This window comes from Callithrix jacchus, chromosome 2 (assembly GCF_049354715.1).
Source record: "Callithrix jacchus isolate 240 chromosome 2, calJac240_pri, whole genome shotgun sequence".
NCBI lineage: Eukaryota > Metazoa > Chordata > Mammalia > Primates > Cebidae > Callithrix > Callithrix jacchus.
In genome coordinates this window covers 74,177,099-74,193,665 of record NC_133503.1, presented here as the reverse complement: position 1 = coordinate 74,193,665, position 16,567 = coordinate 74,177,099, and the positions used below count along the sequence as shown (strand labels likewise).

At 43.1% G+C, this 16,567-nt stretch overlaps 2 protein-coding genes across 18 annotated transcripts in view; one reads left to right on the top strand and one right to left on the bottom strand.

Moving 5' to 3' along the window:
- TCF7 (transcription factor 7) overlaps positions 1-4,515 on the top strand; it is a 33,044-nt gene extending 28,529 nt beyond the window's left edge. For 3 of the 13 annotated variants that reach the window (XM_035290837.3, XM_054251977.2, XM_054251980.2), the window contains 3 exons: positions 28-76; positions 1,201-1,273; positions 2,548-4,515. In XM_035290837.3, the coding sequence (XP_035146728.2) occupies positions 28-76; positions 1,201-1,273; positions 2,548-2,845 (420 nt within the window). In that variant the 3' untranslated portion in view covers positions 2,846-4,515. Of the gene's footprint in view, positions 1-27; positions 77-346; positions 349-1,200; positions 1,274-2,109; positions 2,323-2,524 lie in introns of those variants that run through there. The other 10 variants (XM_035290839.3, XM_035290841.3, XM_078364831.1 and 7 more) reach the window with 6 other exon arrangements.
- A 618-nt stretch (positions 4,516-5,133) lies between these two features.
- Positions 5,134-16,567, bottom strand: part of SKP1 (S-phase kinase associated protein 1) — a 28,919-nt gene continuing 17,485 nt past the window's right edge. For 3 of the 5 annotated variants that reach the window (XM_078364834.1, XM_002744585.7, XM_078364835.1), the window contains 2 exons: positions 14,942-15,082; positions 13,058-13,960 (listed from right to left, as the gene is read on the bottom strand). In XM_078364834.1, coding sequence (XP_078220960.1) covers positions 13,925-13,960; positions 14,942-15,082 — 177 coding nt within the window. In that variant the 3' untranslated portion in view covers positions 13,058-13,924. Of the gene's footprint in view, positions 7,538-13,057; positions 13,961-14,941; positions 15,083-16,567 lie in introns of those variants that run through there. The other 2 variants (XM_008991210.5, XM_035290843.3) reach the window with 1 other exon arrangement.

The following is a 16,567-nucleotide window of genomic DNA, read 5'->3' as shown; positions in this document are numbered from 1 at the left end:
GAGCATCCCTCCTTTTGTTCCCTGCAGGGGAAGAAAAAGAGGCGATCAAGGGAAAAGCACCAAGAATCCACCACAGGTGAGACCTTCCCTCAGCAGTAGTGGAGGCTCCTCTCCATGTCCCCATTTCAATAGCATCCCTCCTCTGACCCAAAGGGAGGAGCAGGGTACCCAGCCAAGAACCTTCAGGGCCTGGGCCCTATGAAAATAAGGCCTGCATCACAAGTCAAATTCCCATGCAAGAAACAGTTGTATTACACCAAGTCCCAGGGTAATACAGGTAGATGTGTTCCTCTGCCTTGCCCCTACCACCTTTGCTAGCTCCACTCACAGCTAGACTCTACCAGAGAAGTAGCAAGGAACTGACTGTATGGTTTGATGCTTAGCCCAGTGTCCTAGCTAGTTCTGCTGAGATTGGGAGAGGCTGAGCCAGGCCCCATGACTAGGCCTAGTAGTCACACAGCCTGCCGGCTGAAGCCTGGCAATTTGTCACCCCTACTCCAACATCTTTCATGGCTGTGCAAAGTGCTCTGTGTAGAGAAGCCCATACCCTGCTGCAGGCCTCCTTCCTGTGGGTGAATTCCTGCCCCTGGGGTAACTTAAGACTCCACATCCATGATTTTCTCAGCTATGCTGTCCCCACATGGGGAAGCTGGAGGCAAGGACTGGGACAAAGCAGAGCAGAGTTCCTTTTCCAAGTCAAAGAATGGGCCCTTCCTTCCATCTGGAAGTGTGTAGAACAGGCGTCAGCTACAGCCTTCAGCCTTATCCCTTGAGGGAATATAGGTCAAGAATGAAGAAAAACAGGATAAAATGGGTAGGGAGTTGGGGAGGAGGTGGGTAGCCCTAAGGCAGAAGAGGCTGGATCTCCATGGTCTTCCCTGGGCCCCTCTGTAACCTCCATGCTGCAAGGACCCCACAAGCCACGGAGATGAGCCAGACTGACAGGACCCCCTCCTACCCATTCTTCCCACTGCCTCTACTGTCTAGCTGGATGCCCACCTTTCCTGACATCTTGGCTCTGAGCTCTCGGGCTCCCACTGGGGCTGGCTGTGCCATGGAGAGGCCCACTCTGTCTATGGGGGCTATAGGGTGTCTGTAACTGGCTAACACTGATGTTACCTCTTCTTTCTGGGCCCTGCTCTGCCCCGCTGCCTGCTCGCCCTCTGCCCTGCTCTGCCCCTCTGGCATGGCTGTGAGCAGACCCTGGCTCGCCTAAGAAATGCCGTGCTCGCTTTGGCCTCAACCAGCAGACGGATTGGTGTGGTCCGTGCAGGTGGGTTTGTCCCCACCATTGTTCTCCCTTTGCTTTAAGCTGCTTCCCTGACTCTGCACATGTTCCACTGGGCCTGCAGCCCACTCCTTTGGCCCCTCAGCCCACTAGCACACTTAGCATATTGGGGAGCTCAGGCCTCCTACTACTAGTAAATGCTGAACACAGTGTATGGAGAAGACCGCTTGGGTCTAAGTGCAGCAGAAGTGAAAAGACATGATGTTCCAGAAAGGAAGGACAGACTCAAGAAGGTAGCAAACAGATGGCTCAAACACCACTCAGGGGGCCTGGAGTCCACTCCCAGGCCTCAAAGTTATCATGGCCCATCAGCTCCCTCACTTCAAGGTGGGATCCCTGCCTGTACCATCTTGAGCCCTTAATCTGAAAACAAGGTGAAAATACAGAACTATCTAGTTGCTAGGCATCCTTGTGACCTGCTATCTTGCACCTACTGAGACCAGAGGGCTGGGGAGGCTGGGGAAGAAGAGCCAGGGTACCCTGGGCTGTCTGAGAAATGGGCCTGATGGCACTATGCCCATGTGTTTCACTGTACAACAGAGAAATACTTGTGGGTGTGACAAGGTTTACCCACCAAGTGGTTAAAGTTTCCTCAGGTTCAGGCCAGGCCTGGCAGAGCTAAGACAGAGGGTACTCCAGGCAGTAAGGCCACTGGCTCTAAGGAACACTTGTCCAGGCCCTCAGAGCACCCATCACACTCCCTATTAGAGAGCAAAGAGGAGTTGAGTTTGGAGTGTGTCTGTGTACCCACATATGTATGCACATATGTGGGAAACAACCCTGTCTTCAGAGGAAGTTCTATTCCATCCATTCCATCGGAGACAAACTGGCCCAAAGAACTCAAGGATGGTAATGGACAAGAGGAGTCACTGCGCATGTCTTCTTCCTCTAGCCCAGCCTGAGGACTGGGATGGCTGAGCAAGAAAGCCACAGGCATTGCAGCCCCTTGACCTAGTGCAGATCTGACTCCCACAAACCTGGAGAAGCTCAAGGCTGGCACTGGGAGATGACTCCCCTAGAAAACAGGAGGTGTCCCACAGCCCTAGTTACAAAAAGCCCGCTGTTCTGGGAATTGCACCTGTCCTAGGTCTGGGCCAGGCCGACCAGGCTGGCAGTCTGAGGACACTGACTTATCACACGAGTCATAGGAAGAGACGACAATAAATCAGCCAGGCCTATGCAAAGGCAGCATTTTTTGGTTGTGTGTATGACTATGAATTCACCCTCTGTTTACAGATAACTCTCTTCACTATTCCTAGGAGGAAAAAGAAATGCATTCGGTACTTACCCGGAGAAGGCCGCTACCCCAGCCCCGTTCCTTCCGATGACAGTGCTCTAGGCTGTCCCAGGTCCCCAGCTCCCCAGGACTCACCCTCATACCATCTGCTGCCCCACTTTCCCACAGAACTGCTTGCTAGCCCTGCGGAGCCGGCACCTACATCCCCAGATCTCTCCACTGCTTTCAGCCTCCCAGCCCCAGGGCCCCCACAGGCCCCCCGCAGCGCCTTGCAGAGTACACAGGTACAGCAACAGGAATCTCAGAGACAGGCGGCCTAGCAGGTACAGGACACCTGGCCTCCTCCAGGAGCCTACCCACTGAGAGGAAGCAAGAGAGACCCAGACTGCATGGATATCAGCCAGGGGTCCTGTTAACTCTATTTCAGGGTCCAGACCCTGAAGATTTCAGAGGCTGCACAACTTCTGCCTGAACCTGACATCATCGATTCAAACTGCTCCAAGTGGTAGGAATCAGATCTGTGTTGATGTGTCACCTAATTAAGGGCATATCTTGTAGCTATGGCTGCCTGCATCTATTCTTTTTACCATCTGTCTTGCCAGCCAGAAGCCTCTGCCTCCCTAGCTTTTCCGCTATAGGTCAGAGATGGGCTGAACTGAGCCTAGCTACCTTCTCTACCCATCTCCCCTATCCCCCACTGCCACATCCTCCCCATACAGATACTTCATGGACCAAGAATGAGCTGGTTTATCTAACACAAAGCTCAAGATGACAACCCTTCTCTTTTAAGGAAATGGAGAAGCTCTATTTATAAAAAACCAGCTGCTACTCATAAGTTGGACCAGAGGAAGCTTCTATGTTCTCAGGAGCTTGCAAGAAGCAGGGGTCGGGAGGCAGATTGAATAGGTTAAGTTTAGGCCTGTCAACCTAAGTAACAGAAATAACCTGACACTACCTTCTCAGGCAAGTTGGGGAGCGGAGGGTGTAATTTGGCTGTCGTTCAAATTACTTGGAAATGTTTCCTGAGAAACTCACTAGCCTAAGAAGCTCTGATACCAAGGTCCCAGGCTTGTCACCAACAGCTACGAGAAGTCATGGCCCAAATTCAGTGTGCACCCCTCCCCATTCAGAGAGCCTTTTTCACAATTCCATTTCCAGTTCATCCATGGCAGTCCAGCCAGCTCCTGGGCGGCTGTGAGACAGCAAACCCAAAACCTCACAACAGCCAGAGCCTGTCTTCCAGCATTCAGTCCATGGGCCAGCTGCAGTTTCCCCATGGGGCCGCAGGACAGAGGACCATTACAGCTAAATCAAGGAGCCCAGAAAACCTCCAGTGGTGGACAACAGGTCTTCATCACAGCCTACTTTAACTCATTTTTGAGCCAAGCTTCAACCCTGAGCCTTGAAAAACAAGTTTTTAAATTTTTGTTTCTTGCCTCCTCACCCTGTGTAGCCTGAATCCAAAGAAAAAAGGGCTGTCCAGCCAGGTGTGGTGGCTCACGCCTGTAATTCCGACACTTTGGGAAGCCGAGGCAGGCAGATCACCTGAGGTCAGGAGTTTGAGACCAGACTGGCCAACAGAACCTCATCTCCACTAAAAACATAAAAATTAGCCAGGCATGGTGGTGTGTGTCTGGCATCCCAGCTACTCAGGAGGCTGAGGCAGGAAAATCACTTGAACCTGGGAGGCAGAGGTTGCAGTGAGCCAAGATCACACACCTGCACTCTAGCCTGGGCAACAGAGGGAGATTCCGTCTTACAAATAAAAAAAAGGCTGTCCATGTACTCATACAACCCTCAAAAAAAGCCTTTAGTTCCTACTTTAGCCACTGGTTTCTCAGACTCCAAAGACCACATATTCTAGTGTTAACACTGCAAGAAGTCTTGAGAAAAAAAGATTATTGTAGTGTTCAAAGTATTTTTGTATTGTTAATGCATCATCATAGAAAAACTTTTTTAAACATGGGAATAAAGATAACTTTTTACTGGGTTTGTTTTTCAAAACCTGACGCTGAGGAATAAGCTGTCTCAAGTAACAGAACATGGTATTCTTTCCTTTTCTTCTCCAGTCAGGAAACTTGGAGTTTGTTCCCTAGGGTGCACGTTTCCAAACCTTCAACCTGCAGAAACCAAGGATTACACTTGTCATTTCCCCTAAAGGGGTGTGGGCCCTGCCTGCCTCACCCCTGATAGCTAGGCCCATACTCCCATTCCAAGCTTTGCTCTTAAACCCCCCCATCCTCTGACTCCACAATGATATAGGCCAGCCTGTTCCCCAGTGTTAATATAATAAATGAATTGGAAACTGCCGCCCATGCAGCCTGAAAAGACAGTCCCACCTGAAATAGGTACACTTAACCACTAGGCTCCATTTTCCTCTCGGGGCAGAGAGAAAACATTTCACAAGTGCATATCCTATTTCAAAGAAAACAAGACCAAATAGGAGTCTTTTATAACCTATTAGCACCACAAAATCCTAAAGGATATTTTAATAGCATCCTTTCCTCCCAATTGTATCTGTTAAGACACAAAGTATTTTTCATATTTTCACACAAGCCTTAAAGTTTGAGAAATCTACAACCCGCTTTTTAAAAAATCATACACACTGTTGGTGGACACTAGAGCCACCATATGCACTTTATTTTTACATTATTTGTATACATTTAGGGGGTACAAATACAGCTGTGTTACATGGATATATTGTGTAGTGGTGAGGTCCAGGCTTTTAGTGTGCCCCTCACCCAAACAGTGTACCGTGCACCTAAATAGTGTACACTGTACTCAACAGGTAGAATTTCATACCTCATCCCCCTTTCATCTCCCAGCTTTTGAAGTCTCCAATGTCTATTCCATTCCGTATATCCATGTGTACTTAACTGTTTAGCACCCTACAACCCACTTTTTACATGGCAGTTTCCACCAAGTACACTGCTATCTTCCTGAGATCTATCATGAATGTAAAAGGTGTCTTGAAGGCATCTCAGTAGGTGAACAAGTAGATGATAAATGTTGGGCAAGAAGTGTTTTCACATGGGCCACCATCTGCATTGTCATTATCATTCTACTGAGTTATATTTTTTGGATTTTGTGTTTAAAGGTATTTATAAAGAAAGTAATCTTCCAGAGTAGTGTCTATTTAAAGTAGGCCACTGGACATTGTAACCCTAGACTTGCTTCTTTCTGGGAGAGTGTTAGAGGACACTAGCCATTCTCTGGACATCTGTCCCATTTTAAAGAATTCTGTTCTGGCTACTGGCCTAGTTTAAAAAAAAAAAACAAAAAAACCTACATTCTAGCCAGGGCTTATGCAAGATCAGGTTGCTGCATCTGATTTGGTATCTTAGAGTACACAGGGTACATGAACAATGCAGTCTTTGTGTACTGGCAGAGAAGCCTTTGCAATGTTGTTTAAATCAAATCAGTTTTTTAAAAATCTGACTTCATAAAGGAAACAGATTCTTCCAAATCACCCTGGTGCATTCCTATGAGGCCAGAGGGTGACTTGAGACTGCAACCTCACAAGTTCAACTTCTAATACCATACCAGTGCCCCCTTCACTGTCAGCTGAGGACCAACCAACCCTGTTTTCTGAGATATTATAGGACAAGATACCCTAGACTCCCTTGAACATTTCCAGACAACTAGCAGACTTGCAATGTGCTTGAAACACGTTCAACCCTCCCCTGGTACACCTGCTCGCCACTTTATGCTCAGTGGATATGGTGAGGGTTCAGCCCAGCAAGTGGACAAAGCCTATGTCTCCCAATTTGAAGGTGTCTCCTTTAACAGAACCCCACAGCTGGACTCTTATTCTGACACATAACTATCTTTTGAATGGTTCCTGTGGTCTCCCATTCCTTTTGGCTGTGGACCCCCAATTGCTGGCTCAGAAGCATGGCTGCCTAGCTCTGTTCAGTATACAGTAAGCCTGGCCAGGAAGGCCATAAGTAAAGGGAAGCAGAATGGTTCTTTATATCCTGTTCCAGAAAGGAAGAAAGGGAATCAGCTCCTGCATCCATTTCTCAGAAAACAGCACAGAAAAGAAGGGGCAAGAGTAACAAAGCCATGTGAAACTCCTACTTCTTAGGCCTATATATCAAAGTAGAAGAATTTAAGACCCAAATCTAGTTAATTGTATAAAAAGGCTAAGTTGGCTTTTCTTTGGGGTTAGAAAGGACGCTTATGCATGGCTCTCAGATCTCTTCAGAGCTTTCTTTAAGCTCTTCAGGGCTTTAAGAGTTCACCAAGGGTCTTTGAAACAGCTGCCCACCCAAGCACACCCTGCATGTATCAACTCCCCCAATCCCGACTTATTGTGATCACCTTTTCAAATCATCCTGTGGGCATCTTTCAAATTCAGACTCCTGAGCTCTCCAATGGTTTGGAGCTACTAACAAACCATTACTGGCAGCATGTGAAAATACTCTAATGGCAGGAAATCTGAAAACAAGGAACACAGATGGTAGGGATGTTCTCATAGGCAGTCCCCAAAATAAAAGCCTGGCTCAGGTCAGGAAGGATTTTCAAGCTCTTCAAGACAGCATGGGATTAGGCATGTTAACTGGAAAGGGAAAACTTAGATGTCCTGGGATGGAAACTATCCTATCCCCTAGCAGTCCTCACAGGTTAGGTCACTAGCAATAGAAGGTAAGGGATGTTTCACTTCTGAAGACGAGAGCAGCTGTGAATTACGCAGGAGATAGTCCAGGCCAACACTTCTTTCATATTCACCAGGGGCTCTAGACCAAGTAAGTCTTCCTTTTTCATTCAGGTGTTCTCATTCTTTTATCTGAAGCCTTGTTCTTTCAGGCATGTGCAATCAATGTCAGGAGGCAGTGTGGGGGGCTTGGGGGGCACAGGAGGGAAGAGGAAAAGCTAGGTTCTACTCACCAAAAAAATTAAAAATTTTTTAAAAAGCCACTCTGGAAACCCTGCTTGAGTAGCTTCAGGGTACAGAGTACAGCTCCTCTATTTTCCCACCCCTTTCAGTAAGCTTCCTCGAACAGAAAAATCTGCAAAGCAATTGAAGAAGGCAGAGTTAGAGGTTATGAAATGGTATACTCAGGAAAAAAAGGACAAATAGGAATTTTCACCAAATAGGTGGGAGGTATTCAAAATAAGAGCACTTTAATGAAATAAGCTGATCCTCAGTGTGCAATCAGAGGCTGCTATATAGCAGGTTGAAAATTTAAAGCTAAGAGATATCATAACATCTGAATATACTTAAATACTGGCAGAAAATTTAAAGTTAAGAGGTATCAGAAGGTTACAAGAACTACAGATGTGGAAGCAAACACTGTTGTGAGCAACTACATTCCTCCCATAGAATGCTACTCTATACTAGCACACAGACCAGAGGTAGCCAACAGTACACAAGACTGCAAGGCAACGAGTACATCATCAATGAATTAATCATCTATCACTCAAACTATGCCTTGCATTGGAAGTGAGTCAAGCAAGAACACCTTCAACAACACTTTTCTGCCACCACCAATGATCATCTCCACTAACACCTCATCAGAAAGGCTAACATTTACCCAACTTTTCTTGGGCCAAAGGACATGCTCTAAACTATTTCTTACACCATACTTCATCTTGATATGCACAGCCAGTTCTCTTACCCATTCTCTTTGACCACTGGAGGTAATGATTTTTAACAACAGTAAACAAGAAAAAGTCATCAGGACCCAACATTCAAAGGAATGGTTTAGTTCAACAACGACAACAACAAAAATTAGAATTTAATTCAAACACTCAAAAATTGCCCTGCCTAATGTGGGTCTCATGAATAAACACTGATAAAATACTACTGTCAGCAAAGTAGTATCACTAATCCCACCCTAATTTCTCTTTACAGTCCATATTCTCAAGGAAATGTACCAATACCCAACCTTCTGCTGTTAGTTCCCGACTGAGCACTGTTTTTTCCTCACTATGGCATCTCTCTACCCCCAAACAAATCCAACTTTACAGAACCTTTCCTAGCACCTTTCAGTTCTGTTCTTAATCTTGTTCTGTACAGCAACATTTTTATTATTTACCCACTCCCTCCCAGCAGTATTTATGCCTTGTCTCCTGAATTACACCAAAAGCTCCCAGCTCCCAAGAGGGAAAGCATGTCTAATGCTTTCTACCAAGGAGAAGTCAGAACTATAAGGATTCAACCATTTTATAAGCTTTCCCTTTGCTTGCAATCTTCTTATTCTTCCTAGCTTAAAAAGTTATTCACATTGGTTTCAGATCCAGATAACGGAAGATTAACTTTTCAAATCCTCAAACTTTGTAGGGAGAACACTTAGTTGGTTGATTCCTTACTACTAAAATGTACACTGAGCTTTATTTAGAAAAAAGAAAAATCAGTGAGTATTGTGGCTCACATCTATATTCCCAGCACTTTGGAAGGTTGAGGCAGGAGGATCTCGAGCCCAGGAATTCAAAAACAGCCTGGGCAACATGGCAATACCTCATCTCTATAAAAAATTAAAAAATACAAAAACTAGCTGGGCGTGGCGGCACACACATGTAGTCCCAGCTACTCAGGAAGCTGAGGCGGGAGGACTAAGCCCAGGAGTTCAGGGCTGCAGTGAGCCGTGATCACACCACTGCACTCCAGCCTGGGCGGCAGAGGTGAGACCTTGTCTCGTGTAAGAATTAAAAAGCTCTTCAGGCTCTGGGCACAATGCCTGTGGGGTAGCCCTACTCTGCAAGGAGCAGTGAAAAAAAAAAATCTTCCAATGGTAATGCTGGCAAGCAAAAATTCAGCTTGTAAAGGGTGCTCAGAGCAAGAAGTTTGCTGCTTTCTCAAATCTCTCTTTTCTGGTGGAAACCACTTCATATTTCCAAACTGCCTTATTGAGAGCCTAGGCAACTTACGTAATTTTTAAAAAATTTACGTTGGGATCAGAACACACCCACAGGATTGGCCAATTTTTAAAGTAAAATTGAAAGTTATTTGGAAAATCTGCCTGCCCTAAGTCACATGCCCAGAGTGACTCACTGTTACTCCCTCCCTAGCTCATTTTAAGATAAATTCAGCATTACTACGATGTCATGTTACAGGGCTGCAGTTACCGATCCAACCAAGTCACAATATAGCTCTTACTTCCAGTAGTGGGTATATTATAACAGTTATAGAGTAAAAAGTCATAGTTATGATCTCGCATGGGGAGCTGCAGGATGATTTTGTGAATCTTTGGAAAAATATAAGAACTGTAAAGCATTATCTATTTTACACATCAAGAGATTTATTAAAGTAAGCTAACACAACAGCATTTCAAAAGAGTAACTTGCCTCTACAACTTAAGAATTATTAGGGCCAGTTCCATGACTCACACCTGTAATCCCAGCTCTTTGAGAGGCTGAGGCAGGTGGATCACAAGGTCAGGAATTTGAGACCAGCCTGGCCAACATAGTAAAACTGCATCTCTACTAAAAATACGAAAAAATTAGCTGGGCATGGTGGCACATACCTGTAATCCCAGCTACTTGGGAGGCTGAGGCAGAAGAATTGCTTGAACCTGTGAAGTGGAGATTGCAGTGAGCCGAGATCGCGCCACTGCACTCTAGCCTGCACTACAGAGCAAGACTGTCTCCAAAAAAAAAAATTATAATTTGTTTGAGGGGCACATCTTTTGCCATGACAATGTTAAGGAGAAAGTCATAAGCTAACATTCAGGAAGATTTTGGTTTTAGATCACAAGTGACATAATCAATGAAAAGGCAAGAAGTCAAAGGACTGACATAAGGTCCTTGAAAGGACTTCATCACTAAAAGCAGTACACTGCAGGAAGCAGGATGCATTTTCCATGTTTACAGAGGAACCTCACAAACATTCTTCAATCACCCAAATCAGCCAAATACCTTCTTCCCCTCAATTCTCTTTCCTGGTGAAATAAAGGTCATTTCCTAATTGACCCTTAAGGTTAATCAAGAGTTTCCTTTCCTCTACTACTGTAACAGTAATTAGAGAACATCTTAATTCATGAGTAACTACTCTCCAAACCTGCTCTCCCATCTCATGCATTTTAAAAACTGTTCTTCTTTTCATTATGCCCTGTGCCTGCATTTCACAAGGACCTTTCGCTTATGTTACTTATATTGAAATTCATGTAGTGCTGCTAAATACAAGATACATCCTGCTGTCAAGCGACTTCCAATTAAATATTGGAACTAATATAAAGCAGACTGCACTAGATCTATAAAACCATACTACCTACTATTTCCAACTTGCTCAAGGCCATACAGACACTGAAACTCCAGCCTCAAGGTATGACTTAATGCCACAATTTTAGTTTAGAAGAATGGCTGGGAGTAAGAGAGTAGGCAGAAATCAGTACAGTTTTGAAGACTGAGGTTTGGCTGCTATGATAATGAGAAAGGACCACTCACTCCAGGTGAGAGCCTAGAAAAGTTATAGTAGATATATTAAAGAAATAACAGGCAATACAGCATGGAATAGGAAAAAAAAAAGGGTAGTATAAGAATGGTGCAGCCAGATTGAAAAGGGCTTCTTAATAATACGTCCATGATTTATTTGGGTCCACAATGGTCACAAATGGCCTATTTTCTCTTCGATTTCTATTGATGTAAAAGTTTAAGATTACCAGGAATTTTTGTTTATTGTTTAAAGATTACAGACTACAGAAAGTCAAGAAAGAAACAAAAATTTAACTACTATATTGTCTGTCCATCCAATCTTTCTGAAAGATCCAATATCCTTTAACTGTAAATAGTGACATTTACTCCTATAATTCTAACAACTCCTGTGTATTATACAGATCAAATGGCAATAACAACAAGCTCCAGTTTCTTAGAAGGTGATACCTCCTTTACAAGTTAAACATGATATATGGCACTAATCCTGGACCTTCAGTGAAGATTTGGGTTTGTCATAATACTGCTAAGGATACTTTTTGTTTGTTTTTGAGATAAGGTCTCACTCTGCTGCCTAGGCTGGATTGCAGTAGTGCAATGCCAGCTCACTGCAGCCTCGACCTCTCAGGCTCAAGCAATCCTCCCACCTCAGCTTCTCAAGTAGTTGAGACCACAGGCACGCATCACATGCCTGCTAATTTTTTTTTTTTTTTTTTTTAATAAGACAGGGCTTCACCATGTTGGTCAGGCTGGTCTTGAACTCCCGAGCTCAGGTGATCTGCCCGCCTTGGCCTCCAAAGTGCTTGGATTACAGGCATGAGCCACCATGCCCGGCCAATTTTTTTTTTTCTTTTCGTAGAGAAGGGGTCTTCCTATGTTGCCCAGGTTAGTCTCAAACTCCTGGGCTCAAATGATCCTCCTGCCACCTTGTCCTCACAAAATGTTGAGATTACAGGCATAAGGCACCATGCCCAGCTGCTAAGGATACTTGAGGTGGATAAGGTTTTTGCAGAAGTTGATCATTATAAAGGAATTGGTAGATGAGACAATTCAGCTGGGAGCGTACACTGCCACCCTCCCCACTAAAACCAGGACAAATAGAAAACAAGCTTATTTCTGGCCAGGCACAGTGGCTCACGAGGTCAGGAGTTCAAGACCATCCTGGCCAAGATGGTGAAACCCCATCTCTCCTAAAAATACAAAAATTAGCTGGGTGTGGTGGCATGTGCCTGTATCCCAGCTACTCAGAAGGCTGAGTCAGGGGAATGGCTTGAACCCAGGAGGCGGAAATTGCAGTGAGCCAAGATCACGCCACTGCACTCCAGCCTAGGGGACAGAGCGAGACTCTGTCTTAAAGAAAACAAGCTTATTTCCCAAGAGTAAAGGGAACCAGGAATCCAAAAGTAGTCACAGGGGTTGGCAAACATTTTCTGTAAATGCCAGATAGTAAATATGTTAGGCTTTTTGGTCAAATTCAGGTTCTCGTGTGTGTGTGTGTATGTGTGTGTGTGTGTGTGTGTGTGTTTCTAAATTCAGTTTCTGCTGTGTGTGTGTGTTTTTTAAACAACACTTTACAACATAAAAACCATTTTTAGTTCAAAGACTACAAAAACAGGCTATGGACCTGATTTGACCCACATACATTATAGTTTCCTATCTCTGGTACAGAACAAATGGAAATTGAGACAACACATGGGACTAATATTAAATAAGGTAAATTTGGGGCAAATGAAAGGTGAGATGAAGGCAAACTACTGCCAAGGGATAATCTGAGCCTAAATTACTCAGTGAATGTGAAGAGAAAACAAGATTACATGTGAATACAGACATTAACTGGAAAAAGAAGAAGAAAAAAAGGGAGCACAAGAAATTAAAAAAAAAATCAAAATTTGTAAGCCATCTCAAGCCATCAACAAAAACTTCATTCTATTGTAGAAGGCAAGCTGGAAACAATGACAGAGTAATTCTGTGTTAAGAATTAAACTACTGGCTCCAGTTAAGCATATAAATAACAATTAGAAGAGACAGAAGTTATGCTTATGTCAGCAGCCTCCAGTGAGCTAAAATATAAACTCTTTTCAAGCTAAACAAATATATACAAATTCAACCCATTTAAGTGAAGAGACACATTTAAGTCCACAAAAGCAAACTTAACTATCTACAATATAACTTACTTTTTATTGAAAGTATCTTGCATTCATGATGGATGTTTTCTGAATTTTACCACATATTTTAATGTTAAAAGTTAAATTATTTTTACATGCAAGTAGTGTGAATAATTTTCCCCACATGGGAACACTGATTATAAAAAGATGACATCCCACATAGGTTAAGTGTCTTTAATTGAAAAGCTAACAAACTGTCCAGTTACATTTCTCCCAAAAAACCACAAACTGTGTAGTAACTGAGTCTCTAGGCAATATATTTAAAGCTAAGAGGATTAAAAATAAAATTAAAGAAAAAGAAGACAAGTCCTCAGATGCAATGAAGGGAGGAGCCCTGCTAAATACAGGCTAATCAATATGGTGGTACTCCTTGCCTGCAGGAGGCTGAAAGACATCCTAGTAACTCCACTCAGAACATTTACTTCAAGAAGCCTTTTGCAGTTTCCAACTCATGAATAAAGATAATATTTTGTTAATTCTATTCCAGATAACTTTTTTGCAGGTTGTTTTATTTACAATGCCAACTTTTAAAAGGTCACTAAAGTTAACTGGACAATAAACTAGGCAGACACTGCTTTACAAAAAAGAGGGAAAGCCCAAAATGCCACTTATAGAGAACCCACAGTTCAGTTTTATTCAGAGCAAAGAAAAAAGAAACTTTCAATCATATTAGAAGAAACTCAGCCATAGATTTGGAATCTGTACTCAAACTACACATGCAATGAGGACAATATTCTGCTAATACAATTTACTTACTGCTGCATTTGTCTACTGTTTGTCTAATATTAACAATTATAAACAGAGCAGTGCAACTAGTACTTGGAACGATCCTTACAGTGTTACAGTGTCAGGCACAACATTTCACTTCTCTTCACACCACTGGTTCTCTTTGCGTACCTAAAAGAGATGGATATAAGGAAGTACCTTAACTTTAGTAGTGTTTCCTAAGACTTAAATATACTACCTACTGATTCATCGATAGCCAGTGAGTCAGTAGAATAGATGGAAAATCAGAACACCAGACTGAGACTACACTTCTGGATTTCCTTTTTTTGCCTCCCAAGGTTTTTATTCTGCCCTGCTGAAATTCTGAACAAAATAAAGACAATGGGCAGTTTACTAAAGTTGACAGAGCAAATTCAGTTAGTTAACTGACACAATTTCAGTCTGTAGTCATGTCAACAAAATCATTCTGATCTATTTTTTCATTTCCTCCCCTCATTAAGTTGCTCTCAAGTGCCCTAGCATACACTTCTCTAGGGCCTGCTTTTCTGAAGTCAGATATGTATGGTCTATACAAAAAGCTGCAGATGCCAGAACTAGTAACTGTTAACACATTTACAAGAAAGAGCTCCTCTTGTTGAAAACTAATTGTTCTTATGCTTAAAAATGCAGTATCGGCCGGGCGCAGTGACTCACGCCTGTAATCCCAGCAGTTTGGGAGGCCGAGGTGGGTGTATCACGAGGTCAAGAGATGGAGACCATCCTGGTCAACATGGTGAAACCCTGTCTCTACTACAAATACAAAAATTAGCTGGGCATGGTCGCACGAGCCTGTAATCCCAGCTACTCAGGAGGCTGAGGCAGGAGAATTGTCTGAACCTATGAGGCGGAGGTTGCGGTAAGCCGAGATCGCGCCATTGCACTTCAGCCTGGGTAATAAGAGCAAAACTCCATCTCAAAAAAAAAAATGCAGTATCATGTAAGTGTTTAGACTCATACAGACAGTACAGTAAGAGTATGTTTAAGACACAGAAACTACCTAGTATCCCTCAAGTATCAAGACTACTTGATACAGTCACCTCTTTTCTGGTGTATTACAGGCTTTAGTCCCTTTTTAAGAGCATGCGATCAGAGACAAAACTGTGTGCCACCTACCTGGGCTTCCTCCTCTTCAGTAAAGTCATTTTTGATATTGAAGGTCTTGCGAATCTCCTCAGGAGTTTTCCCCTTGATCATATTGGCAACAGTCTTGCATGTAACATCAAGCAAACCTTTGATGTCTAAGTAGTTTGCAGCCTGTAAAGAGATAGTTGTTTTCCTTAAAGTATACTTGATGTTTTAAACTAAATCTAAAGTTAATGATTGAAACTCCATGTCTAATAAAGCTTAAAATGATAATTTTATTAAAGGGAGAAGAATAAATCACTCATAAGTTCCTCCATGAAAGACTTTTATGTGACCTTTGTTACATCTCTATGATGCTGAATCCTTCTGCTTCCTTAACCAAACTGTATTAGCTCAAATGTTAATGGCCACTACTGTTGTGTATGTGTGTACAGACACACATCAGATCTTGACAAATACCACATCAGATCTTGACAAAAATATTTGTCCACACTTAAAGAGTTCAATAAGCAGTTATAGCATTATATTTAGTGATCTGATTTTTAAAAACAGGTTTTGGTTTCACTGACTTTATTACCTATTTTCTATTTCACTGATTTCTGCCCTTATATATTCTAATTCTTCTGTTTGCTTTGTATTTAATTTCATCTTTTACTAGTTTCTTAAGGTGGAAGCTTAGATCACTGATTTGAAACTTTTCTTTTCTAATAATATAGGTATTTCATGCTATCAATTTCCCTCTAAGTATTTCTTTTGCTGCATCTCACAGATTTTTCATGTGTTTTATTTCTATTCAGCTCAAAATACAAATTCTTTTTATTTCTTCTTTGACTTACAGGTTATTTGCAAATGTGTTAGTTTTAAAGAAGCTGCAGATTTTTCCAGTTACCTTTCTGTTTGTGATTTCTAGTTCCATTGCAGAGAACATACTTTGTATGGCGTAAATCCTTTTATGATAGAGATTTTTCTTTTTGAGACACCGTCTCACTCTGTCACCCGGCTGGAGTTCAGTGGTGCAATCTCGGCTCACTGCAACGTCTGCCTCCCAGGTTCAAGCGATTCTCCTGCCTCAGTTTCCCAAGTAGCTGGAATTATAGGTGTGTGACACCACACCCAGCTAATTCAGGGGTTTCATCATATTGACCAGGCTGGTCTCAAACTGCTGGCCTCAAGTGATCCACATGCCTCGACCTCCCAAAGTATTGGGATTACAGGTGTGAGCCACTGTTCCAGGCTGAGACTTGTTTTATGGCCCAGAACACGGTCTATCTTGGTAATATACACTTGAAAAGGATATGTATTCTGCTATCGTTACATATAATGTTTTAGGCCAGGCACAGTGGCTCACACCTGTAATCCCAACACTTTGGGAGGCCAAGGCAGGTGGATAACCTGAAGTCAGGAGTTCGAGACCAACCTGACCAATGTGGTGAAAGCCCGTCTCTACTAAAAATACAAAAAATTAGCTGGGCATGGTGGCAGGTGGCTGTAATCTCAGCTATTCAGGAGGCTGAGGCAGGAGAATCACTTATCTCGGGAGGAGAGGTTGCAGTGAGCAGAGACTGCACCACTGCACTCCAGACTGGGTGATGAGTGAGACTGTCTCAAACAGATACATAATATATAGATATAGATAGATAAAATGTTTTATAAATG